General features: G+C 46.6%; 1 protein-coding gene across 1 annotated transcript in view; it reads left to right on the top strand.

Moving 5' to 3' along the window:
* DAAM2 (dishevelled associated activator of morphogenesis 2) overlaps window positions 1-26,460 on the top strand; it is a 214,619-nt gene that overhangs the window by 84,700 nt on the left and 103,459 nt on the right. Inside the window, exon 3 of the mRNA XM_029911034.1 lies at window positions 13,352-13,441. Within this exon, the coding sequence (XP_029766894.1) occupies window positions 13,352-13,441 (90 nt within the window). The remainder of the gene's footprint in view (window positions 1-13,351; window positions 13,442-26,460) is intronic.

The raw sequence follows: 26,460 nt of genomic DNA, 5'->3' as shown, positions 1-26,460 counted from the left end.
GAGGGGGATTTCTGTGTTGCTCATCGCTCCAGGTCCCCTCAGCAGCTGCTCTGCCTTAGGGGTGCTATGTCCAGGGGAAGGAAAGAGACTGATGCTTTCCACCTGGGGCTGGAGCACCGGCTTGGCCACTCCTGTGTAAGCCTATTTGCATTTTTTACTGACAGGTCTTTAAAACTTGTGCAGGGCTGGCTTGGGAGGTAGCAACCAGGCCAATTGCCCAGGGTCCCACGTGGCAGGGCTCGGGCTTTGGCTTCAGAAACATTGCAGATATCCAATATGTGAGCCGGTGAGGGCCCACTCCTTAGTTTCTGCCCTGATCCTCAGCAAGTCTAACTCTGGCCCTGAACTTGTGGGGAAGGGAACACCCATCAAGAGCAATGCTCTCCTCGGAGCTATGTGGTCTGAGCACAGACCTGAGAGCCAGGAACTCCTGAGTTCTCTTCCCAGCTCTGGCGCTGACTCCCTCTGGGGCCTTGTGCAAGTCACTTCACTTATGTGTCTCGGTATCCCCATCTATAAAATGAGGATAATGTTACACCAATTTCTGCGTAAAGTGCTGTGTACTACTGACTGAGCCAAGGCACAAGCAGCTTATAGGCACAGTGAAACACACCATCCTGATCAACTACTGTATTCTGGATCTCAGCAGCAAATCCCCATCACTGTCTCCTATTCATAGATTTTGCTTTGCTCTCATTAGTAACAATTGTGATGAGTGTAAACTCTTGTGCAGACTGTAAACACTATGAGGCAGGGACCATCTCTGTTTTTGGTGTGTACAGAGCCATACGCAATGAGGCACTGATCCCCATTCTGAGCCTCTAAGTGCAAATGTAATAAGAGCAACTCACATTTCTATAGCACCTTTTCATCCTTAGGACTCCCAAAACTCTTTGCTGATTATGTACAGAATCACTTACCCAGAACTACAGGGCAGCCAACTCTGAGACAGTGTGTTTACCAATATGCAACAAAGTTATGTAACCATTTATTAAGTGGGGCGCTTCAGCTGAAACTGAAGGGGAATTTTATGTAGGCAGAATGTAAATACCCAATTTGGAATTTGGCCAGGGATACCCCTGAGTCATGGAAAAGACTATGGGATTTGTAATGGCCAAGAGAGGTCAGGGCCTTAGTGTTACATCTCAACATTGACAGCAACAGCTGGATGAATCTGTCAGTATGAAACTGTTGGCTGCCTCATCTACACTGCGATGAGTTTTGTATTACAAATGTTCGAAACAATAACAAAGAAAAGTAATTACATTGAAGAAATGCACAGGATCCACAAAGCCAAATGTCCAAAACGCTCCTGTTCCTTTTCCCAGGTTTTATGAGGTTTCCTGTTAATCTTTAAAAGGTTTAAAGAAAAAAAAATCTTTGGCTTGTGTTCTATTAGCTCAAATGATGTCAGTGCAGTAAGTGTCGTACTAGTTATCAGGGTTTTTGATCAGTGAGATACACAAGGGTGTGAGTGGCTAATTGCGCACAACCATCACACCTTCACCATCAGGGCTGGCTCCAGGCACCAGCTTACCAAGCATGTGCTTGGGGCGGCCACTTCGGAAAGGGGCGGCACGTCCAGCTGTTCAGCGGCAATTCGGCGGACGGTCCCTCACTCCTGCTTGGAGCGAAGGACCTCCCGCCGAATTGCCGCCACAGATCGCGAACGTGGCTTTTTTTGTTTTTGTTTTTGTTTGGCTGCTTGGGGCGGCCAAAACCCTGGAGCCGGCCCTGTTCACCATAGTGTTTACATAGGTGATTTAAAATGCACTTTTTGTCTTCAGTCAACATGCATCAGGCAATGACTGTATTTACCCTGTGGAATAGTTCCCCAAGGAAGGTGGAGGAAGTGTCATTGTGTGGACCAATTAAAACTACTTTGCACTAATTACTAGGAAATATACCAGTTCTTCACTAATTCAGGGAAGAGATTGTAACACATTAAATGTGACTTAACAGGTCTCTATCCTTCAAAGTCTGTGTGGAAAATTCTGTTCTGTGTTGCACCGATAAAAATCTAAAGTAAATTCACTGAACTAATTGAGTTAGAGAAGGATTATGTTCCCATTAGTGCTGGTGTCAATCCAGAGTAACTATACTAAATTGAGAGGAATTAGGGCCAGATTCTGATCTGTTACACTGTTGCAAATCTGGTGTAGCTGACTAGAATTGGTGCCAATTTCTGATTTCACTTATGCCTGTGTAAATGTGGAGTAACTCCTTTAATTCCCTTGACGGATTAGAATTCTTTTGGGTTTCTACCTGTGTGAGAGAGCAAAGTTTAGCCCTATGATCCTGAGTTCCGAGAGAGCACGCTGACGATTTAATTTCACTCTGGAAATCTTATTAGCCCTGTTTCTCCTACCCTTTTACATAATATTGTTCAGGGAATTAAAGGTCAGCCAAGGCTTTGTCTTACGTGTGTGTGCCTCAGCAGAGGCGTATGGTAAATAGGACGCACACAAGGGGATAGAGCTGAGGGGGAAGGAGAGGGCAGTACCCACGCCCCTGGAAACACAGCCTGCCTTTCGCATGGGGCTCAGGCAGCAATAATTCTTTTGCTGTGCCCTTCACAGCCCACGTTCTGTGGGGCGAGCCAGCTGAGCTGTGTTGGAGCAGGAAGCGATCAAAGAGGTGTGTGCCTGTGTGCTTTGGCACAATGCGAGCTGTGAATTGCTCTAGCACAGGAATCGCCTCTGAACTCCTTCGTATTAAACAGAAGAGCAGAGACCTTAGGGGCTGGGGGTAGGGTGAGGAAGCCGGAAAGGTAGCAGTTGAGACGGCTGTTTCCTGATAACCTTTCCCATACCTAGCTTCCCAGGCAGAGTCTCATCTGAAGGGCTCTGGCCTGAAAAACAAACCTTGAGCAGGGAGGGGAGAGGGGGAAGGGAAATGAGGGGAGGAGGAGGAAGGGTGGGGAAGGGTCACTTGTGCTGAAACAGCACATCTTGATGAGGAGGTTTAATATTAACAGTAACACCCAGCGGCTCCAAGTTGAGAAAGGGCTCTGAAGTGATTGGTATGGTCCAAATATGGAGGTAAACACGGGCCTTGCCCCAAAGTGCTTACAACCCAAGATGGTGAAAAACATACAAAAGATAGGGGAGAGGAAGACAGTCTCTCTCTCGTGGTGCAGTTGTATAAATTAATATTGATTGTCCCAGCTGCCCTTCAGCTGCCTGCCCTGGTTACCAGCTTGCTCCTTCTGTGTGGAGGGAGGATTGAAGAGCCACAAAGGCAGGTGTCTAAAGTCTCTGAGGGAAGGAACCAGTAATGAGCTCCCAAAATCCTAATAACCGGTTCCCTATCAGGTCCTCAGCGGCACTTTTGCGGCGGGGGGGCCCTTCACTCGCTCCGGGTTTTCGGTGGCATTTCGGCGGCAGGTCCTTCACCCGGAGCGAGTGAAGACCCCCCCTCCCCGCCGCCGAAGTGCCACTGAAGACCCGGTAGGGAACCGCGCGGTGAGTACAAGCCCCACGTGCCTGTCTCCCCCCTCCCCCCACCCATCCGACCCCAACCCACTTCCTGCCCCCAACTGTCCCCCTCAGAACCCGCAACCCATCAACCCCCCCGCTCCTTGTCCCCTGACCATCCACTCCTGAGACCGCCCACCCTAACTGCCCCCCAGGACCTCACCCCCTATCCAACTCGCCCCGCTCCCTGTCCCCTGACTGCCCCGACCCCATCCACCACCATCCCGACAGACCCCCAGAACTCCCACGCCTACCCCCCCGTCCCCTGACCGCCCCTCCCCCAGAACCTCCGCCCCCTCCAACCGCTCCCTGCCCCTTATCCAACACCTCCTCCCAGCCCCGGCCCCCTTACCATGCTGCTCAAAGTGGCAGGAGCTGCCCAGAGCGCTGGTGCCGGCGGCCTGGCGCGCTGGGGCTCTGCGAGGGGGGGGGGAAGCGGGGGAGGGGCCAGGAGAGCCTCCCCAGCTGGGAGCTCAGGCGGGCTGGACAGGACGGTCCTGCGGGCTGGATGTAGCCCACGGACCGGAGTTTGCCCACCCGCCGGCCCCTTTAGCAACCGGTTCTACACCAGCTTCTAAATTTAACAACTGGTTCTTGCGAACCGGCTCCAGCTCACCACTGAAGGGGACCCCTGCAGCCTGTTGGAATGGACCTTGTTAATTGCATGTGCTGGGATACTGCTTTGAGAAGCAGGATCTGGGTGGGACCCAGCTTTTCTCTAGGAAATAAACAAGAGATTAACCAATGCTTAATGAGGAAGAAAGGAAGCAGCAGCAGAGCGCTGTGGGTGTGGGGCTACTGAGATTTCTCTTTGGCAGGTGAGATCTCTGCTTTAGTCCTGAGCTTTGGGAATGGACAGTCAGTCCAGGTGACAGGGAAGAAGAAAGACACCCAGGCCCAGATTCTCCTCTCATGTACACAAATTTCACACAAGTGTAACACCGTTGACTTAAATGAAGTTGCTTCTGATTTTCACTGGTTGAAGTGAGAGGATAACAAGCCTCCCTAGCCAGGAGCCTTCCAGAGCAGTATTGGTTGCAAAGACGGGAAAGGAAATGGGGGGTGGGGAGAGGGGGAACCTACAGGCATCTGCATTTCAGAGTTACAGTGAGAGCCACACTCAAGTGTCTTATCTATGTCAACCCACTGACAGTTACAGACTTAGATGTGCCCCTTCACACACCTGGTGTGTTGTGTGAACATATACGTCGTATGCACACACAACACATGCATGTACATGTAAGACATTGCATTGTACATGTGTGCAGGCATGTACCATATGTAGTACATGGATATTATGTGCATAGGGTTGACACAGATGCTCACGGCATACACACATGCACATTGTATGCATATTAGTATGCACATAAAGGTATGGAAGACCAGATTTGCTGTGTTAATGAGTTCACAAACACACATCCCATTGCTTTCAGGCAATCAAACAGAAAATATTGCTTCTTTCCCAGTCTCCTCCCACATGTGAGTTATTTCATTGTACCTTAAAGAAGCTGCTGTTGATCACGAGGGTTTAAGATGGGGTGGAGGAGTCATTCACATGGGTTAGTGAAGCACTAAGGCCACACAATACTTGCACCTGTGGGAGCTAGAATGTGCCTCCTGCACATGCGGAAAAGCAGGGATCCATACCTGTGTAGGTGACAGTGGTGTTGCTTGCCGAGTATGAACATCCACCAGGTAATACTTGTCGATGGTTTCCCTGCTGTGGAGCTTGGTGAATGGAATTTCTCTTGCATTATGTTGAGCTGACAACACCAGCCAGCTTGTGGAGTTGACTTAATCTCTCTCAGTGAAAACTCAGTCGTCAATTTTCAACACCTCCTGCCAGACTCTTTATGTTCCAAGCATGGATCTCTCTAGCACACTGCTTCTGATTTGTCAGTGTGACAAACTAGATTGGACAAAGCACTGGAAAATACACTGTGGAGGAACAGTCCTATACTGTCCCCTGGAGATGGACAAAACGATCGAATAAATCTTCCCTATTTCTGACTTCTATGATTTCATAGCTCTCTGTGGCAGGACTGAGATCTGAAGAGGGATTATTTTATTCATCCCCTCCTGGATGGCTCTGAAGTGGCTTTCAGGACTGCTGATTGTGAGCCTTTGATGGGGCTTCTCTCGCTCTTTCTGTCTCCTCAGCAGGGAGAAGTGCAGACAGAATGTGAAAGCCATCAGTGTAACCCATTTGTAATTTGCCAAAATGGGGCTGGCACAGAGAATGGGGGCTGAAAAAATAAAGGTTCCTGGGATTTTCTCATGCCAAAATGTAGCTGTCAGGCAATATAAATCACATGTTAGCAATGTGGTCTCACTCGGTTCACTTGTTAACACCATAACAGCTATACTGGGTTGGATCCTGTATTGGAAAGGATCACACTATGCTGCTGATAACCCCTCCCTCATGTCTCTGCCGCTTCTCCTCCCTCTCCAATCCCAAAGACACCAGGGCTTTTTATCTGGTTTGGCTTGGGTTGCATTTCAGCATTGCTTACCCTACCACCATCACCTCCCCAGCTCAAACCCTCTCTTGGCCCCTCAGGGTGCCAGGGCCAAAGGACACTGGATTGGATCCTATGATGTGTTAGAATCTGTGTTTATCTTTTACAAAATAAAATAAGCGCAGTGTGTGAGGCAATTTTTTTGGTCAGAACCAAGGCTCTGCCGTCCCATTTGGGAGTGTCAAAGAGGCTTGGAATTTTTATTGGCCCCTCTTCTAATTATGTGATGAGAAATCTACATGTTAACAGCTCTGGTCTGGTGTGCTGTGGAATTGGGATTCCAGTGCAAAGCATTTGGCACATCCACTGCAGGCCCAGCCTCCTCTGAGCCAAGGATGGCAGTGGGAGAGAGGTCAGAAGAGGGGGTTACACTGTGATCTTTGTAACTAAGATAAACTTGGTGCTTGTGAAATGGGAAAGACAGAGTGAGTGTGTGGGGCAGAGATAAGGGGACAACGAGAGAGGAGGGGTAGAGGGAAATGAAAAGGCATGTGTGTGTATATGAGAGAGGAAAAGGGTCGGAAGCATGAATGAGAGGGTGTGCACATGGGGAGGGTTCATTTAAGTAAAATGCACACGCAGGCAGAAAGTCACAAAATTAATGTCAACAAACCACCGGGGCCAGATTTGTGTGCAATAAAGGTGGAGATAATTGTCCAAATGCAAAGACCCTGAAACAAGGAGACCTTACAGAGCAATATGGGCATATTAACATAATTTATCAAATTCATCCCTAGTTTCTCTTAGTTGCATGTTCTGATTAGAATGCAGCTTGTGGAAAAGTGCCAAATGAGGCTGGAGTGACTAGCAAGAGAAAAGCTTTGCAGAATTTAAACAAAGTCCTTAGTACTAGTATGGAAATATTGTGAAAGGGAGAGACATTCATCTGCTTCAGGGCACCAGCCACTCTGTAGCTCAGGTAGTTAGGAACAAACATTTGCTGGCAGGGCTTTGGAGCGGAGCCCGGAGCTGGAGTGCGGAGCAGCTCCGGAGCAGTGGAGCTCCAGGTTTTTGCCTGGAGCTGGAGCAGAGCCGGAGCACAACTCCAAAGCCCTGTTTGCTGGGAACAGTTTATTCCAAAACTTTCTGCTGCAGGATTTCTGCACTTTCCTCTGAAGCTTTTGGCATTGATCACTGTTGGAGACAGGATACTGGATCAGATGAACCACTGGTCTGAACCAGTATGGCAATCTCTATCTTCCTGTTTTGAATTTACCAAAAAAGAGTAAGGATTGAATTCTCAGTTCAACTATGGCAACCTGTACCATCAGAGAATTTGGCCCCATGATCTTTGTTGTGCAAGTTCTCAGAAGTTGAGGGCTGGTTGTCCTTTTGCAAGATGAACACCCAGGTCATCTTAAGCACTGACTAAAATGTAACAAAACCATGCTCAGATTGGAAAAGAAATGCTGGCAATCATTTTTGGTTGGGTTCATAAGTATGTTTGCAGGCTGAAATCAGCTGAGACAGAAACAAGACCATAAACCTTTCTAAGCCATCTTACAGAAACTATTGTGTAAAGTACCACCAAGACTTCAGAGAATGATCATGACATTGCAAAGGTGAAATACAGACCTGGAAAGGAGCTGCGTCTAGCAGGAATGCTTTCAAGAGCACCTCTAAACAGGGGAAGCCAGGAGCTGCAGGAAGGGGAGGTTGAAATACATATAACACCATGACCCATTTCTGAAGCAGAATCTGACAAGCTCAAACGAGAAACACAAAATGACCCAACTTACAAGAGCCTGAGCAAGAATTAAATGGATAGTCAGCAGAAAAAGTCCAGATATCGTCTCACATAAAAACATACTAGGACTGTAGAGATGAACTTGCTGCCTGTGATGGAATTCTGTACAGAAGACATGTCCTATTCTCATGCCACCCAAGGTTGGAAATGCTAAACATACAATGCTGCAGTGTCCATTTGAGGCCTTATCTACACTACGGGGGAAGATTGATCTAAGTTACGCATCTTCAGTTACGTGAATAATGTAGCTGAAGTTGATGTACTTGGATCTACTTACTGCGGGGTCCACGCTACGCAATGTCGATGGGAGATGCTCTCCTATCGACTCCCCTTGCACTTCTTGTTCAGGTGGTGTACAGGAGTCGATGGAGTGATCTGCGGTTGATTTAGTGGGTCTTCACTAGACCTGCTAAATCGACTGCCAATGCATTGATTGCTGCACGTTGATGCCCCGGTAAGTGTAGACAAGCCTGGAGTATTGAGAAGTTTAAGTACAGAGCTTGAGATCATCTTCTGGTCAAGTTTGAGATATCTTCTTCTACCATCAAAGAGACGGTGTCTCAATATGACAACTGCAAGCAATGCAGAAGTATCACCCTCTGTCCAATTTATTATCATCATTGGTAATTTGTATTGAAGAAGCACTTATTGACACCAGTCAAGGATCGGGACTCTAGTATGCTAGGCACTGTACATATATGTGGTAAAAAGACAGTCCCTCCCCAAAGAGGTTGCAGTGTAGGTTGTGACAAGACACAACAGGCAGAACTGTTTGAGATTCTTGGATTCAGGAATCATTGAGTGAAACCTATGGCCTGTGCTTATGCAGGTAGTCAGATTAAATAGTCATAAAGGCCCTTCTGGCCTTAAAATCTATAAAAAATCAGGACTGGTCTTAGTCCAATATTGGCACAAACTAATTTGAATTCAGTGAGGAAGAGGATCTTGTATTGGACTGTACCAATGTAATAAGACATTGCAAATCGCAGTTTGTTCCCCATAGGATTCCAGGTGAGTTAACAGATAATGGCCAAGAATGCAGGAGGGGTACATTTTGGTAATTCTCTTCAATGTCAGCCCATGTACACCATGTCAAGTCCTTCCCATGCACATTCAGAAAGGGTTAGTAGAAAAAGCTACATAAGTAGCAAAGAACTTGATTTAAAAGAAGAGCCCTGCTGTGCTGAAGAGATTCCACAGACAGCATTGTTAGAATGTCCCAACACACCTCGCAGGAGTTTATTAGGATCACCATTTCAGAGTATACGAACTTCTGCCCAGCTAAATCCTACAGTTCCAATCGAATGAATTATTCTTCCTGTCCTAAAAAGCACTCATGGGCAGAGTTAGTGGGCCCTACAATGTTCCACCTGGAGGTGGCTACATTTTAGAGATGGGTGAAGGGATCCCTAAACACAGTCCTTAATATGCAGCCAGATTCTTCAAGATAACCATTGGGTATTTTAATTTTCTCCCACATTATTTTTCCTGTATTCATGTAATGTAACACTTTTTCAGAGAGGTGCTGCCTTTTATTGGTGAGAAATTCCCTTTTGTTCTGCTTGTGCTGGACTTTAAATGTCATCATAAAACAATGGCGGCCAAGCACCAGATCCAGATTTCACAATTCGTTGACTGTTCCCCAGTATGGTTTTTAATCCCACAAAAAACTGTTTTATGTTCCCTGCCCATTCCTCCTCTTCTCTCCCTCTTGTTTTCCTGGGTTGCAGCCATTTTGAATGCAGGCCATCTTCCCTTTTGGCCCAGAGAACTGGACTGGAAATATTTGAACCTCAAATCCAGCTCCAATAGGTTTTAATGTTGTATCATCAAAATTCAGTCTGTCCGTAAAAAGGTCCACATAAAAGGAAATTAACTGAACGTATCCCACCCTCAGTAAGTAAAATTAAAAAAAAAAATGGAAAACTGCGTGCAATGTAAGGAATAGTAACTGATTTTTTTTTTTTTTTTTTTTAACATCTCCCTGAGGCTGTCCTGGCAAATGTCTCTTTAATCTGTATTTCACTAGAGCACTTGCAGCTTGAAGTGCTTTTGAGAGCCAGGCAGCTGAGCTGTGTTGTACACAAGCCTGTTGGCATGAATCTCTGGAACCAAGCCCTCCATCCAAGACATGGAAGAAGAGTTACTATATTTCTGTAGAGAAATCACCACAACAGATAGAAAAGGGGTTTTTCCCTCCCCCTTTGTTCCAACAGAACTTCTCTTCTTCCCCCAGATGCTCCCTGGGCATCCAGGCATGAGGGCTTCCTCACCTAGCTCTGTCCCTGTTCTAGATGACGCTATTCAAGGTCCTTACTACTTCTGCATTCTCCCACCTCCTCCTTTTTGGTTCCTTTTTCCTCTAGTGGATGGCTACTGTCACTGCAGTCACACTAGAGCCAGCAGTCTCACTCCGTGACTAGTCCCATTCTGAAAACAGGCCAGTGTGATGTGTTCACGAGCACATCAGATATAACCTTCTGAAATCTCTTCAGAGCCTGAGGTGCTTGTTACGGCCACTCTCCCAGGCGGTGAGATTCTTAAGGTGCCTTCCATGAGAATTTCATATTGGAACAGGCAAATGGTTCATGTGGTCCAGTGTCTTATCTCTGGGTCAGATCCTGTGCTTTCCTCTGCAGTCATAGAAGTCCTTCGCCCTGCCACTGCAGAAAGGAGTAGAGAAAGGCAGGATTTTGAGAACCTTTAGAGAACAACGTGTGCCTCAACATGAGGGGCTTTTGAGTGGCTGGACAAGGGGAGGAAGGTAAGTAAGGCTGATATATCCATGACTATGCAATTTCACTGGCTTTCCTCCCTCACTGACGGAGAGCACAGCTGCCACAGGAATGACTGCACACTGCATTGAAGACCAACGAGTGGCTTCGCTGCTGCTCTGCATCCAGTAGGGGAGGTTTTCCTCCTCCACTGTGGAGGTGCCCCCACTTGCAACCTTACTATTTGGGCTGTGAGCCTGGAGTCTAGGATTTGGCCTTCTGACAATGGTCAATGCTGGTTGTTTCAGAGGAAGGAGTAGCCCACCCTCTCTAACTATTGTTCAATGGAAGCAGATTCCTTCCTGATCCTCAATTGGTGAGCAAGTTATGCCCTGAAGCATGAAGATTGTAGCTAGGGCAATGACTCTTGCTATTTGTTTGCTTTTTTAGGTTGCAGTGGGGAGGGCTGCCTGCATGTGCATGCTTTTTTCCATTGCATCTTCTACCATCCCATTATCTATCTTTTCTGTAAGGAAGCTCATGCTATCAGGATGCAAAATATATAATTAAATGGCAGAACACTAGGTGGGGCAAAGACAGCAGCATGCACCTTGGCCAGGAGGTCAGACTAGATGACCATAATGGTCTCTTGAGGCCTTATAATCTATGAATCTATGCCTGATGCATGCAACACCCACAAAAGCAACTTTCAGAGGTGGCAAGTTACAGCATCCTGCCCTTAGGGTGTGTTCACTTAATGAGTATTCTGATGTCATGTTTGTCTTGTCTTTTACTGGTTGAGTGTGCTGTCATTCAGTATGGTATTGGGGGAGTGTCTGTGAAAACCACACAGAACTAGCTATCTCTCAACTTGCTCTTGTACATGAATTAAGCTTCGTAACAGAGCTCCTACTGTTTATCTTATTAGCCTCCTGTTTCTCGCAATGATGATTTTCTCAGGACTTAGCTAAGACTGGCCAGCTCACTTCACATGTGTATTGCAGCCCCAGCAGCTCTTCTTCCAAACCTGGAAACTCTGATTTCCTCCCTGACCCTCCCACTCATCCCAAACACTTGACCTCTAACAGCATTCCTTTGCTGGTCTTACGACCTTCCATGTAGTTTCTCTCTCCCTCTCCACCCAAGACTATGATTCTGGTTGCTACTTATAGAACTCCTTGTCTCGCTTGGCTGCCCCCTTGGTTGGAAACTCACCCTAAATATTTCCACATGGCTTGTGCTCTTCATGCACAGCTCACATTTTTTTTTTCTTTAAACATTTTTGAAAAGAATAAAAATCCCCCAGCTTATTCTACCTTCTGCTGCTGGCAGTGACCTAGCCTTGTTACTGTTTGCGTTTCTTTTGTACCTTTCTGCCGCTGAAGTCTCTGTGGACCTTTAAATCTGTCAGCAGCCACTACCAGGCTCAGTATGCAATTTAGCTCACTGTTTTCACAAGTTTCCCAGCCCTGAAAGCTTTCCAAATGAGCCATTGTGGGGCTGAATTAAAGAGGTATTGTCCCTGCATTGGGCGAGCTTAGCATGGGTGTTGCATTTACAGTTCTATTAGCCTCACAATGTCATCTTGTTATAGGACTCCTGAACACTTTCTCCTTCAAATGTATATATTACACACACAAAAATCTGGCTGAAACATTGTTTGAAACTGTGAGGAGGAGTGGATGGTCTTTGACCACACACGTGCACTCTCTTACTCTTGTTCAAGCACACACCTCTGCCGCTTGTCTTCTATGATCAGCACAGCTGGACCAAACAAAGCAAAATATGTTGGTGTGCTCTTTGGAATATTATTATTTATATCCCACCAGAACCTACGGACCTCAACTGAGATTGGAGCCCCATTTTGCTAAGCGCTTAACGTACACCATAAAAGACAGTCCCTGCCCTGAAGAGTTTGCCGTCTAAATAGCCGGGAAAAGGGGAGTATTATCATCCCCTTGCAGAAGGGGAACTGAGGCCAGAGATCAAGTGGCATGCACAGAGTCCCATTGGAAACCTGTGGTAGAACTGGGAATTGAACTTCTGAATCCAGTGTAGTTTACTAATGACAAGGTAATCCTTCCTCTCACAAAAATACTGTGCCAAACTTGCTGCTCTCATTAACAGATGAAGATATTTGCCCAGTTACACCAATGGTGAATTTGTCTCTTTGGAATATGTTGGTTTTTCCAAACATGAGGTTATACTTTTGTCTTTTGGTGGGAACTGGATGGTGCAGGGGAGTGGTAATGGGAAATGGATCCTTTCGCTCCAGGTTGCTGGCTCAAAGCCGGCCTAAAAATCATTGGTAGTTTGGCATAGCTGGCAGTCTCTGGGGTTGTTCTATTGGGGGTTGGTGCAGGTCAGTCTTGAAGTGTATTGGCAGGGCTGAGCTGGGAGTGGGCAGGATCCAGGTTGGTATTTTGGGCCTGGAAGGAGGTGCATTGACTCTATATAGACTTCTCAGAGAAAGTTTAGTGTCTGCCTTATTTTAGCCAGAGCAATGAGGTTTTTTCCCTTCAACTCTTTCATGACGCATCACCTTATATCAGGACGTATCACTTCTTATTCATCAAATACAATGATTGCTCCCACCCAGGTGAGCACAGGTGTAATGATAATTCACAAGGGAAGTTAGACACTGTGGTTGCTCGTCACCTCCCTGGGTCTGTTCTGCTCTAACTGCGGGAACCTGTAGCAGAATATATGAACGTAAATCAGTGGTGAAGGTGATGCAGGCAATACAAATCTTTACAGAGATCAATCGTTACAGGGAGACACTAGGTCCTCTGCTGCTTTAATTGAGGGTGTGGGGCGTGCTTGACGCATGTTCTTTCCACAGTATCGGCAGGTGTCAATGCAACTGACTGTGTGTGTTTCATTTAACAATCCCAGGATGAACTGGATCTCACGGATAAGAACAGAGAGGCTATGTTTGCACTCCCTCCAGAGAAGAAGTGGCAGATTTACTGCAGCAAAAAGAAGGTACTATCTTTTGATTGATTTAAGTAGCTAAATAATAAACTGTGTGTGTGTGTGTGTGTGTATATCTAGAGAGAGTGTTTACCCATCTAGATCTACACAGAATATGTGGTGGAGTGGTATAAAGGCTTTATTGGCATGAGTTTGGGACAGCTTTCTTATGAGTAGTGAAAGCACAGGTGATTTATGAAGGGCATCCAGAACCAATTAAAGCCTTTATGCCTTACTGAACCATCATGAATTTTTGCACATGCCATGTATGTTACAGGAAAAAAACTATTTTGGAAGTGTTTTATAGAATTTTAAAAAACTTTGATTACTTTAGTTATCATGAATCCAATCATAGAAGGCTCAGAGTGGAAAGTACATTTTTAGGAACCTCTTAAAATATCTTAATATATATGTAATTATGTTGCTGTTGTAAAGTTTGATATCTCCGGGCCCTCCAGAGCAAGTAGAAGGCAGCGTATATCCCATTTGACAGAGAGAGATCAGTTCATGTGAGTTTCTAGGGGTAACTTCCTCATTCAAATAAACAGGAAGGTTTTGAAATTGCTGTCAAAGAAGCGAGAGACTAGAAGGATAAGGACTTATGGCTGATACCTACATTAATTCCCATAGGCTTTTTCACTAGAAAAATAGGGGGTTGGGAGAGCTGGCTGGATTTTTTTTTTTCACCTTTGGGAAACGTGTAGGAGAGAGAGACTTCCAGGAGTAGAGCATTGGATATTATTGTGGTCCCCAAGAAATAAAGAAGCATTTCCCTGATGATCTAGCACATGTTGGTTAAAGAGAAATGCCTGGAAAAAGCAACTTTGGTGTGTGTTACTTCTTAAGCTTGTGTTAGTCACACCAGGAGCTCTTAGCTTTTTGTCTTCTGGAGGCTGGTCCACAAGAGGATAACATTCTGATTCTATCTGACAGGAGAGTGGCCTCAAACAGTAGACTCATGCTTTTAGCACTGAAGAGGCCAGATTCAAAGTCTGCAGATGACCCAACTGAGATCATATTTGCCCTACTGCTGCCTGCAACTTATTTTTTCCTGTGAATACATTGACGGCTTCAGTACCTGGGGTTGTCAATCTGGACTCTTTCCTTGGCACTAAAATTACAATGGAATTAAAAAAAAAAAAAAACCTCAAACCAAAAAAGATGTTTTGCATATGGGCAGCTCTCAGCTGAAACCTACCTTAACCCAGGAAAAGTTGTTGATGATGAATAATGTATTAGTATCTGAATGCTAGCAGTAATCCAGGAAGTACCGAAGAACCTCTTCGGCTCTGAGAATTCCATACACCTATTCTGTTTGGTGGCTTGCATTATCCTTCCTGCTGGTGCATAGAGCTTGCACGTGGAGAGAAGGTGCAGGCTCCTGTGATTAATGTCTGCCTTACATTTTTGCTGGCAGACTCATCTGGCTTTCTCAGCTCTAGTGGGAGAGGATCTATTTGTAGTCATCTTAGAGAACCACACATTCCATCTCCTGGACCTGCCAGCTTTGGCAGGAAGTTGCAGACTTTAATGTATTTAATATGTTGGTTGGATTCACTACATTACACTTTTTTAAGGCAGTAGATTTGATATAAGAATTCTGAAGACCTCCGGAGTTAAAGGGGCCGCACACTGGAAAATCTTTATGCTGCACATACAGTGCAACATCACTTATCCAGACTCTAGGTATCTGAAATGCCCTGTTAACTGAAAAAAGGTCCTGATGCCAGGTGTCCTTTAATTACATTGCAAATACTCTCAATTATCTGATGTTCTTTGCTTTTCCCTCCATGACCCTCCTGTCTCTCCCTAAGGACAGTCACAATATCAGTGCTGATCTCTATCTTCCTCTCTCTGGCTGTCTGTATCTAATCTAATCTATCTATCCTACAATGACAAAAGTTTGCCAGGTGTCTTGCAATACAGAGAGAAAGAAGTTGCAAATTCTTTGTGGGAGGGACAATCTAATATTAGACATGAAGGGCTCAATTCTCTAATGTAAAGCACCCTGTCAGGAACTCAGAATATGTCCTGCAAGGGAGGTCTCACCCTGGAAGGTGCTGAGCACTCTCCATTCCCATTAGTTTCATTTAAATCAAGATGGAGTGTTTAGGTATTGTGACAGCATGACAGAGATGCTCTAGGAATTAATTTGGGGGAAGTTCTATGGCCTGTGTTATGCAGGAGGTCAGACTAGATGATCACAGTGGTCCCTTCTGACCTTGGAATCTATGAATCAGGAGTTGAGGGCATTCAACACCTTGCAGGAGGAGTGAGCAGTCAGTTCTGGGTAGGTGGTGTACTCTGAAATGGAAGTGTTAAGAAGTAAAAATTGAGGGGACCGTTCACATACATTAATCCAAGATGCCATTTCCAGTCTAAGATGAATGGAAGGTCAAAGTTCCCGAATTTGCCTTAAAGACTGTGGGACCCACTGACTGTCTTACGTAAATAAATGCCCTTTACAAAAATGTGGCTCGTGCATCACTAAAGGCACTTTGTTCATTTGTCTTGACAACTGTAGTTTATATTTAATTATTTATGGTGATGGTTGCTAAGGTGCGCGTGGAAGGTCATTGCGGTACACTCAGACCTCATTACAGCCTGCCTTTCACGTCATATCATTGTTGAGAAATGGGGAAAGGCAAACTTAAAAAAAAAAAAAAAAAAAAGATATAGGCCTGAGCCAAACCTCACCAACCCATGCACTGCAGGACTTGAAGACATTCAAATCTGGATCCAAATATTCTGGTTTTGGAGCCGGTCTCTTATTTCAGATAACTGCCGATTAGCAAATTTCTATGGCATTTGTGTAACTAACCCCACTCTGGCTATCCTTGACCTTTTGAAATTAGGACCTCTAGTACTAAACGCCGATCCTCCACCCCTTGAGCTAAAGGAGTAGAACCTCTACCTCGTTGCTGTCGTGACTCTTATACTCTGTTGTGGGCCTACCACTGGAGGTAGACAAAGACCCACTCGACCCTGGCATGAAACATTTGCATCTTTCTCATGCCTTTGCATCCACTCCTTCAGAGCGTTATGTGGTGATCGAGTCAGAGCTGATGCTAACACACAGGACTGTCTTCATTTGTATTGGAATGAATCATGATTCAGTCTCCCTTGAAGCTCTTCTGACCCAAATACCAAACGCTTGCCTTAGGTCCGAATGTTGTCCTCTCTCTCTCTACTGTGAACATCCACTGGGATCAAAGGGGGATGTATGTATTGATTGATTGCATTTTATGATACTCTCAACCCATTCATATAGCATATGCTGCCTTTGTTCAGTGTGTGCATCTCATCTGCACATCAGTGGAAGTCAGGACTGCTGTAGACAATTGACCCAATTCTGTAATCCCTACACATATAAAACACACACTCCTGCTGAATTTCCTGGGAATTACTTGTTTACAGGAACTGCAGATCAGGTTCTGTACAGTGCAATCAGATTATATTTTAAGCAGTAAACTTTCTGGTACCACCAATGCTTAGAAAAATGTTAGCATTAATTTTTTTCAGGTTTTAGAACATTTTATTTGCATATTAAAAAATTGTGCATTCCAATAATTAAAATCATTTGAACAAAAAAGGGCACTCGATTAACTGCATTTTACAGTTCGCAGGACCTTGAAACAGCTTTGCATTTATTTGTGTGTTGTTGCTTCACCAGAAGAGCTATGTGCACGTGTTTGTTTGAAAAGGTTAATATTAATTTTAAAAAGTCATTGGTTAAATTATTTGACTGTTACTTGGCCAGCTCTTATTAGGATTCTATAAGGGCTAGACGGTGTGAATTGCTGAGAAACCTCAACTCATACTGATTTAGAACATTCTGCACTTCACACAATCAGGTTTTAATGTGCCAGTAATAGCCTAGTGCCTTCTGCACAGTCTCAATAACACAAGGCCCTCTTAGGGTATGTCTACACTACGAGAGTAGTTCGATTTTAGTTAAATCGAATATGTGCAATCGATATTAGAAAGTCGAACGTGTGTGTCTACACTAAGGACAGTAATTCGACTTTGTCAGTCCACACTACCAGGGAAAGCGTCGACATTGGAAGCAGTGCACTGTGGGCAGCTATCCCACAGTTCCCGCAGTCCCCGCTGCCCAGTGGAATTCTGGGTCGAGCCCCCAATGGCTTCTGGGTAAAAAATTGTGGCGAGGGTGCTTTTGGGTAACTGTCGTCATCCGTCAGTCACTACCGCCCTGCCTCCCTCCCTGAAAGCGCCGGCGGGAAATCAGTTCGCGCACTTTTTGATCAGTGACAGCGCGGACGCCACAGCACTGCGATCATGGATCCCGCTGCGACCATCGCTGCAGTTGTGGCCGTTCTCAACGCCTCGCACCTTATCATACACCTTTCCCAGAGGCAGATGCAGAGAAATCAGGCGAGGAGGCTACGGCAGCGGAGTGAGGGCCTGAAGTCGGAGAGTAGCACAGAGCTGTCAGAAACCACGACACCCAGCGCCGAGGACATCACGTTTGCAATGGGGCATGTGGATTTTGTTGAACGGCGATTCTGGGCCCGGGAAACAAGCACGGACTGGTGGGACCGCATAGTGCTTCAGGTCTGGGATGAATCCCAGTGGCTGCGAAACTTTCGCATGCGGAAGGGGACTTTCCTGGAACTTTGTGAGTTGCTGTCCCCTGCCCTGAAGCGCAAGGACACCCGCATGCGAGCAGCCCTGACTGTCCAGAAGCGAGTGGCCATAGCCCTCTGGAAGCTTGCAACGCCGGACAGCTACCGGTCAGTCGCGAACCACTTTGGCGTGGGCAAATCTACCGTGGGGGTTGTTGTCATGCAAGTAGCCAAGGCAATCGTCAAGGTACTGCTGTCAAAGGTAGTGACCCTGGGAAACGCGCAGGCCATCATAGATGGCTTCGCTGCGATGGGATTCCCAAACTGCGGTGGGGCTATAGATGGGACTCACATCCCTATCCTGGGACCGGGCCACCAGGCCAGCCAGTACATCAATAGAAAGGGGTACTTTTCAATGGTGCTGCAAGCACTGGTGGACCATCGGGGACGGTTTACAAACATCTACGTCGGATGGCCGGGCAAGGTTCATGACGCTCGCGTGTTCAGGAACTCTGGTCTGTTTAGACGGCTGCAGGAAGGTATTTACTTCCCGGACCACAAGATAACTGTTGGGGATGTGGAGATGCCTACAGTGATCCTCGGGGACCCAGCCTACCCGCTAATGCCCTGGCTCATGAAGCCCTATACTGGCGCCCTGGACACAGAAAAAGAACTGTTCAACTACCGGCTGAGCAAGTGCAGAATGGTAGTGGAGTGTGCTTTTGGCCGTCTCAAGGGGAGATGGAGAAGCTTACTCACTCGCTGTGATCTCAGCGAAACCAATATCCCCATCGTTATTGCAGCTTGCTGTGTGCTCCACAATCTGTGTGAGAGCAAGGGGGAGACCTTTATGGCGGGGTGGGAGGTTGAGGCAAATAGCCTGGCTGCTGATTACGCCCAGCCAGACAGCCGGGCGATTAGAAGAGCCCAGCGGGACGCGCTGTGCATCCGGGAGGCTTTGAAAGCCAGTTTCAAGGCTGAGCAGGGTACCCATTGACTTTTAAGTTTGTGGACACAGAAGCTGAACTTGCCCCCGTTTCTTTACCCAGTTGCCGTCGACTATCCTCTCCAATTACATACCCCCTTCACCCCCTTCCCAAAAAATAAAATCTGTTCTGTTTTGTTCATGGACACCGTTGTCTTTATTACTGTTTTCACGGGAATGTTTTAAACCTGGGACGCAGACTGTGGCGGGGAGCGGGTTTAGGGTTGTGATGCAAATGATGCTTCTAAACTCCAGGAATGACAGGCTCCGCGATGGTGGACTGGTTGTTTCAACGGAGCCTGCCAGCCCTCCTGGCCGGGACTGCGTGTATGTGTCGGCTATGTGACTGTCTTGCAGGGGGAGGAGGGTTACAGATCCCCTGCTGCGCGGCTCTGTGATCCAGGGTAAGGACCGCTGCATAAGATCTGTAACTGCCCTCCCCCGCCACCAAGTCACAGAGCAACACCACCGCCCCCACCACACAGAACATGAAAACCACCTCCCAGACTGACCAGGATAACTAGTCACTGCACTGTATATGTGCCCTGCTGCTGCACCTGCCCCCTGCTAAAGGTGACTGTCCTGTCCAATGACCAAGGCCCTTCCCCCCCCTCCAGACAGACTCCCCTCCAAAAGAAGAGGATGGAAACAGAAATGAACAGAAACGTATTCTTTATTAACAACCGCACATGGAACGGGGGGGTGAAACTTGGACGGGGTCTTGTGTGAGGCGGGTAGGAAAGGACTTTTCAAATTTTGGGGAATGAGAGCCTTCTAGTGGTAGAGCAGTCCGCAGGGGTGGAGTGAAATTTTTCCCGGCCCCTTCCACCCCTCCGTGTTTGGACTTTGGGTGAGGGGGGTATGGGACTTGGTGGCGGGGCAGGGCAGTTACAGAGAGACTGCAGCGGGGCTCTCTCCTCCTGCCTCCGGTCCTGCAGAACATCCACAAGGCGGCGGAGCGTGTCCGTTTGCTCCCTCATTAGTCCAAGCAGCGTTTGAGTAGCCTGCCTGTCCTCCTGTCGCCACCTCTCCTCCCGTTCAATGTTTGCCCGGTGCATTTGGGACAAGTTCTCCCTCCACTGTGTCTGCTGGGCTGCCTGTGCTCGGGAGCATTCCATTAGTTCAGCAAACATGTCTTCCCGTGTCCTCTTCTTCCTCCTCCTAATGTGCGCTAGCCTCTGGGCAGATGTGGCTGTGGGAATTGGAAAAAGGGAGTGAATTCCTGAGACAGAGCAATGTATCTGTGAACAGAGAACATAGTCTTTCTCTGTGAACAAGACCATGCAGAGCACCTATCACACGCGCACTGAGGACAAGGTCGAATTTTCGGCCCTCGCCTACAGTGCCTGCGGTCTTGCTGTGGCGAGCTGAGGAGCAGGGCAGGACACCGGACTTTGTCTAGATGGCAAACATGGTAAGCCGTAGACTTGTGGCCGCTTAAAACTTTAAGAGTGGCACTGGCCTCCTTTCACATAGAAAGCAATGCGAGTCTCTGCTGGCAGCAATCCTGCAAGCATGAACTCTGGCCCTGTCCCAGCCCCTCGCGGCTGTAAACCGCGTGGCTGTAAACCGGCGGTTGCAGTTCTGTAAAGGGACGGGCAAGCAGTCCCAATACTAACTTTCCCCTACCTAATTCACAGCAGGGAGTCATGCCTGACATCACCCTCCTGAAGGTCTCCGAGAGCCAGAAGGAGAAGATGCTCCGGGACAGCCTGCAGAAACCGGGGCCATTTGCTGCACTGCTGTGCAAGGCCATGATCCCGGAGTACCTGCTGGCGTTGTGGCAGGGAAACGTGTCCTACCACGGGGGGCCTAATAAGCTGTCCCTGCCCAGGAACCTGCTGATGAGGCTTGAAAAACACCTGCAGGAGGTGTATGAGGAGTTCTCCCCGGAGGATGTCGCCTCGATCCCCGGTTACATTGACCAGTTCTTGGCTTAGGTGCCCTTGGAGGGACAAATGACTGCAGGGTTTTGGGCACTATAATCATGAAGCGGACATTGTGAGATTTTTTTAAAATGGTTCGGACTATATATTGAGGCGCCCAAAGACGGAGTAATCATGATACACTTTGCACTGATTCCCCTTTTGTTTGACTTTCCTGTTTACATGTTTTTAAGCACTTTACCCACTGTTAATATTTTCAATCTTCCTGTTTTGTTGCAAATAAATGTTTACATGTTTTAAAGCACTTTAGCTACTGTTAATATTTTAAATATGCCAGTTATGTTGTAAATAAATGTTTGGATATTTAAAACACTTACTGCTTGATCCTTCCCCTGAATCTGTGTCTGGGGTAACGGCTGGGGAGGGTTGGTAGGGGATCTCTGTCAGGGTGATGAAGAGCTCCTGGCTGTCGGGCAAATCAGCGTTGTAAGCGCTGTCTACTGCCTCGTCCTCCTCATCTCCTTCCTCCTCTTCCCCGTCCGCTGAGGAACCGGCCGCGGACAATATCCCATCCTCAGAGTCCACGGTCAGGGGTGGGGTAGTGGTGGCGGCCGCACCTAGGATGGAATGCAGTGCCTCGTAGAAACGGGATGTGTGAGGCTGGGATCCGGAGCGTCCGTTTGCCTCTTTGGTCTTCTGGTAGCCTTGTCTCAGCTCCTTGATTTTCACGCGGCACTGCGTTGCATCCCGGCTGTAGCCTCTCTCTGCCATGGCTTTAGAGATCTTCTCATAGATCTTTGCATTCCGTCTTTTGGAGCGCAGCTCGGAAAGCACGGACTCATCTCCCCACACAGCGATGAGATCCAAGACTTCCCGATCCGTCCATGCTGGGGCCCTCTTTCTATTGGATTGCACGGCCATCTCTGCTGGAGAGCTCTGCATCGTTGCCACTGCTGCCACTGCTGCTGAGCTCGCCACGGTGTCCAAACAGAAACTGCGCTTCAAACTGCCCAGACAGGAAAAGGAATTCAAATTTTCCCGGGGTGTGGCTGGTCAGAGCATCCGAGCTCGGACTGCTGTCCAGAGCGTCAACAGAGTGGTGCACTGTGGGATAGCTCCCGGAGCTATTACCGTCGATTTCCATCCACACCTAGCCTAATTCGATATGGCCATTTCGAATTTAGCGCTACTCCTCTCGTTGTGGAGGATTACAGAAATCGATTTAAGGAGGGCTCTATGTCGAACTAAATGGCTTCGTGGTGTGGACGGGTGCAGGGTTAATTCGATATAACGGCGCTAAATTCGACATAAAAGCCTAGTGTAGACCAGGCCTTAGACTTCTTATTGCTAGATACACAAGTGAGGTTGTTTTCCTTTCATGGCCCTTGCTACCTCCAGAGAGTAATTTGTAAACCTTCAACTAAATTTCAGCGGCAGTGGAGTATATTTTATGCACTTGAGTGGATTTTTTTCTTTTCTTTTTGCTTTGAACTAGAATAAAAAGCAAATCTGTTTCTCAAAGCTGATCAAACTAGACCTGATCTGTCTGAAAGAAACAGGTATGTTAAACTCTCCTTGGCTGGCTGGCTAGTTGGGGCTGTTTCCTTGTTTGTTTGACTTTTTTTGTGATAAAGACGGGTTCTTGGCTGAAGCAAAAGTGTCAGGAAGAAGACTTACCCTGGAGTAACTCCTGTGACTTCAAGAGACTCGCTTGTGATTTATACCAGAGCAGATGAGGAGTCAGGAGAGAATCAGGGCTTGAGTGTTGAAGGATTAGCCAGTCCAGTCTAGCTCTGCCAAAGGAGGCACTCTTGTCTGAGAGAACCTGCAGCACTTTTAATCCTCCAAGTGGTGACACTTCCCATATTGATACCTAATCCTCTAGAGATGGGGAAGCCATTCTTCAGTGACAAAGGGATGACTGAGAAGCCACCTGAAAAAGCTGCCAAGGAGGCATTCTGTGAAACCATGTTGTGTCTGCCAAAAAACATAGCGCGTGAGAGAGAGCAGAATTTGCTCATGACTGCACTGTTCATGGATCATTTATTCCTGCCATCTGTCCATTACTGATTCAGTGAGAGTGACATTTTTTTTTACCCTACTGCTATCCTTCATGTATATGAAATGTTGTAGTCTAGTAGAGTGAGCCTGAGACTAGGAGAAAGGAGCCCATTGACTCTAAACTTGGCCCTGCCATTGATTTACTGCATAGAACTGATCAAGTCACTTCATGTCCCTATGTCTCAGTTTCCCCATCTGTAAAGTGGAGATGATGCCCACCTAACCTCACTGGTGAGGGCTGAAAGTTATTCATTATTCATTGTACAGTCCTTTTCTGTACATTGCTGTATAAGGGCTAAGCATCACTAATTCTTATCGGTATATATAAACGTAGAATGTTCTGAGAGAAACTTCACCTATAGGAAAACTAGTCAATATCATGGAAACGTCCTGTTTTCCCCTCTACAATATGCACACCTTGCCCAAAGACTAGAGAGGTATTTTGTAGTAGAGTCCGCAGATATTCTCAAATCTCAGTATTGCTGCTCAGTCTGTCTGGTGTAAAAGTCCATCATTCTGGGGTGTTAATTTGGGAAGGGCTGTGTGCTCTTTGCTGACTGTTAGGAATGAAAGGCACTTAGTGCCTCACAGGGTCAGACCTTTAGTTTTAAACAGTATTTGCTGCTGGCTTTTTATAGCCTTTCAGTGCAATGTCGCAAAGAGTCCCAGTCTGTACCCGTGCCGTCTGTCTAACGTTAATGAAGGGAATGTCTAAATGTTTAAAAAAGAGTTTCTCTTACCACTCGAGCTTTGCCCTTGTGGTTTGCATTGTCAGCAGAAATCCTCCATAAAAATGCAGCATGATATTGTGCAGCTGGATGTAGAGCTAGAGGCTTCTGTCCTCCGCCCCCACACCCAGGCCCAGATCCATCCTTAGTCTCATCTCTAGCCGGAGTCCCAAATCCAGCTCCAAACCCAATCCAAACTGCGATTGCTGCTCTAAACCAAGCCCCAGCCTACATACACAGAGTATTTTGTCCTGGGCCATGCATGTGTCATTTTATTCTCTTTTCTGGTGTCTGCTGATGAAATCGGAGCTGTATTTGCAGCTTTTGACATATGTAGGTAAGAGTGGGGGATAATGACGGTAATGAAATCCGTCCTCCTTAGCCCTTAGGTGAAATCTGGTGACCTGATGGAGGATCCAGCATTGATGCTGAGAAACCAGATAGAATATTATTTGTATTCATTTCTCAGTTTAAAAGTGAGCTGAAAGGCTGTTTCTTCTCAGGCTCTGAGGTCTTGTCTCCGTGTTTCTCTTGCTACAGCTGATCTCATCACTGATGTTTAAGGCAGAGCAGGGAGCTTTATGTGTTAGCTACACCATTGTTTGCAGCAAGGGAAAGTGTTCATTTCCTTCAGATCCCTCCCTCAAACATCTCTCTTCCATGAGGACATTGAAAGGAAACTCTCTATAGAAGCAGAGAGAGAGAAACTGGACCTTCATCTGGTCTCATGTAGGGACACTACACACCAGACGAAGGTCTCACCATTGTGTTGTCTGAATGTGGGTTTTTGCTTTTGTTTTTATATTGTCTGATTCGGATTATGAATCCCTTGGGTCAGGAGCCAGGTCTTCCTTTACGTTTGTACAGTGCCAAGCATGTGGTCAGTGCATAATCAATCATGATGGCTTTCAGTTACATTGTTTTCAACTCTCTTTTGGAGAGTTTATTTGAAAGTTTGTTCATAGAATCTGTTATCTACTTAGGATCTGAAACATTTTTTTATTGTGGATTTATATTTGTAAGGGGTATTTAATCTCCCCTCTAAGGGTATGTCTACACTGCAATGTAAACCTAGGGTTTCAACTCAGGCTGTAGCCTAACCCCCCTTCTTTCTACACAGATTACACTAACCCAGGGTCCCAGGACCCCATGGGGGTGGAGGGTCAAAGACAGAGGCAAGCCAGGACCCAGGGTTCAAGCCCTATTGTTTTGCAGTGTAAATGCAGCACCACTGGACTTGTACTATGGGAGTCTGCCAAAAGTATCCCACAATTCCATGGGTCGCCTTTCTTTGTCCTCTTGACAGTCAAGATTGGTGGATCTCACATTGTCTCACACTGCATCGTGAACAAAGGGCTAGAGTGGCCACATTTTGGGAGGGCACTAGGAAGTCTGAGTTATGAGTGGCTGGACTCAGGCCTGCATAATGCAGTGTAGATGCTGGAGCCCCAGGTTGGGACCTCTGGTTCAACAATTCCTACACTGGGGTTACAGATTGGTGTAGATGCTTAAGCATCTAACAAACCCAGAGTCTGCTAACTCAAATTCTATTAACCCTGGACTTATCCTGAAGTGTAGATATACCTTAATGCCCTTTTGTTCTTCAGCACTCAGTAACTGGTGCAGTTCTAATGAGTATCTGATATGGCACAGTACTTGAGAAGCACTTTATTAGGAACCCCAATTAAGCAGAGCTTGATGAAAGTGCAATCGCTTTCTCTTAATTATGAATATTGTGCCTTTTAAGGAGATGGAGCTACCTTGCTCCAACTAGCGGGAGGAGCTAAATACAGAGTAGCCCTGCTGCTAAGGCAAGAGCTACTGGTAGTTGGTTGATCATGCCCCAACTGAGAGTCAGGGGAGCTGGTTGAGTGTGGGCAAGTGTAACACACTGGCTAAGTGTGTGTGATGTCATGTCTTGCCAGCGGCTGATCCACACGTCAGATACGAGCCTCTTACATGTGTCTGGTCAAGTTAGTTACTGCTTTAGCTGAAGTAGTTTGGGCTTATGTTTTGGTGCCGAAGGTGCCAGGTTGTCTCCCCACTGACTCTTCCTAAATTTGTTACAGAGGCTTAATGCTTCAATCTTGTAAGTTTTTAAATAGGAATGTCACATGGGGCCATAGGCCAGACTAGGAGAGAAACTGCTTGTAGGCAGGACCCCAGAAGCCCCACATAGAACTCTGGCAAGAGTGAATCTCTGTGTTTGTGTAGCTCTTGCATTCACCCTAGCTGGGATTCATCCATCATCTCCTGAACCATCACAAGGAGATCTTCTCCTTAAAACAGACTGCAACTTCTAGTTCCCCTTAATTCTCCTCCAAGTGCCTGGCATCTGCAGTCACTCTCAGCCAGAACAGTGCATTGCTTCTTCAGCTTAGGAGACTGATTGATGAAAACCATGTCTGAAATGCAGAATTTCACAAAATAGGGTTCTCTGAAAGTAGTCTTGCATTTCAGTTACTATTATTCAGAGAAATCTCAAGGTACTGGTAAGTCACCAAAGGGAGGATGTTGCCCTTTGGAAACAGCTGCATTCTTTAGCTGGAAGTTTTCAGAATGCCAACATCCTGGGAGTTAACTTGCTATTTTCCTGCCAGTATCTGCTGCTTTTCCCCTAAACAGAATGATTTAATACTCAGTTACCTGGGATGATTTGTTAGCCCAATTCTGTTCCAGAGCTACACCGGTCTCTCTAATCTAGATATCACGACGTGGCCTCCAGAGAGTTACGTGATATAACTGAAAGTGGAATATAAACCAGTGAGTTCAGGTATACAGGCCT

Source organism: Terrapene carolina, unplaced genomic scaffold, assembly GCF_002925995.2.
Source record: "Terrapene carolina triunguis isolate 2854851 unplaced genomic scaffold, T_m_triunguis-2.0 Scaffold85, whole genome shotgun sequence".
In the NCBI taxonomy this organism is placed as follows: domain Eukaryota; kingdom Metazoa; phylum Chordata; order Testudines; family Emydidae; genus Terrapene; species Terrapene triunguis.
This window is presented reverse-complemented; position numbering and strand designations above follow the sequence as displayed.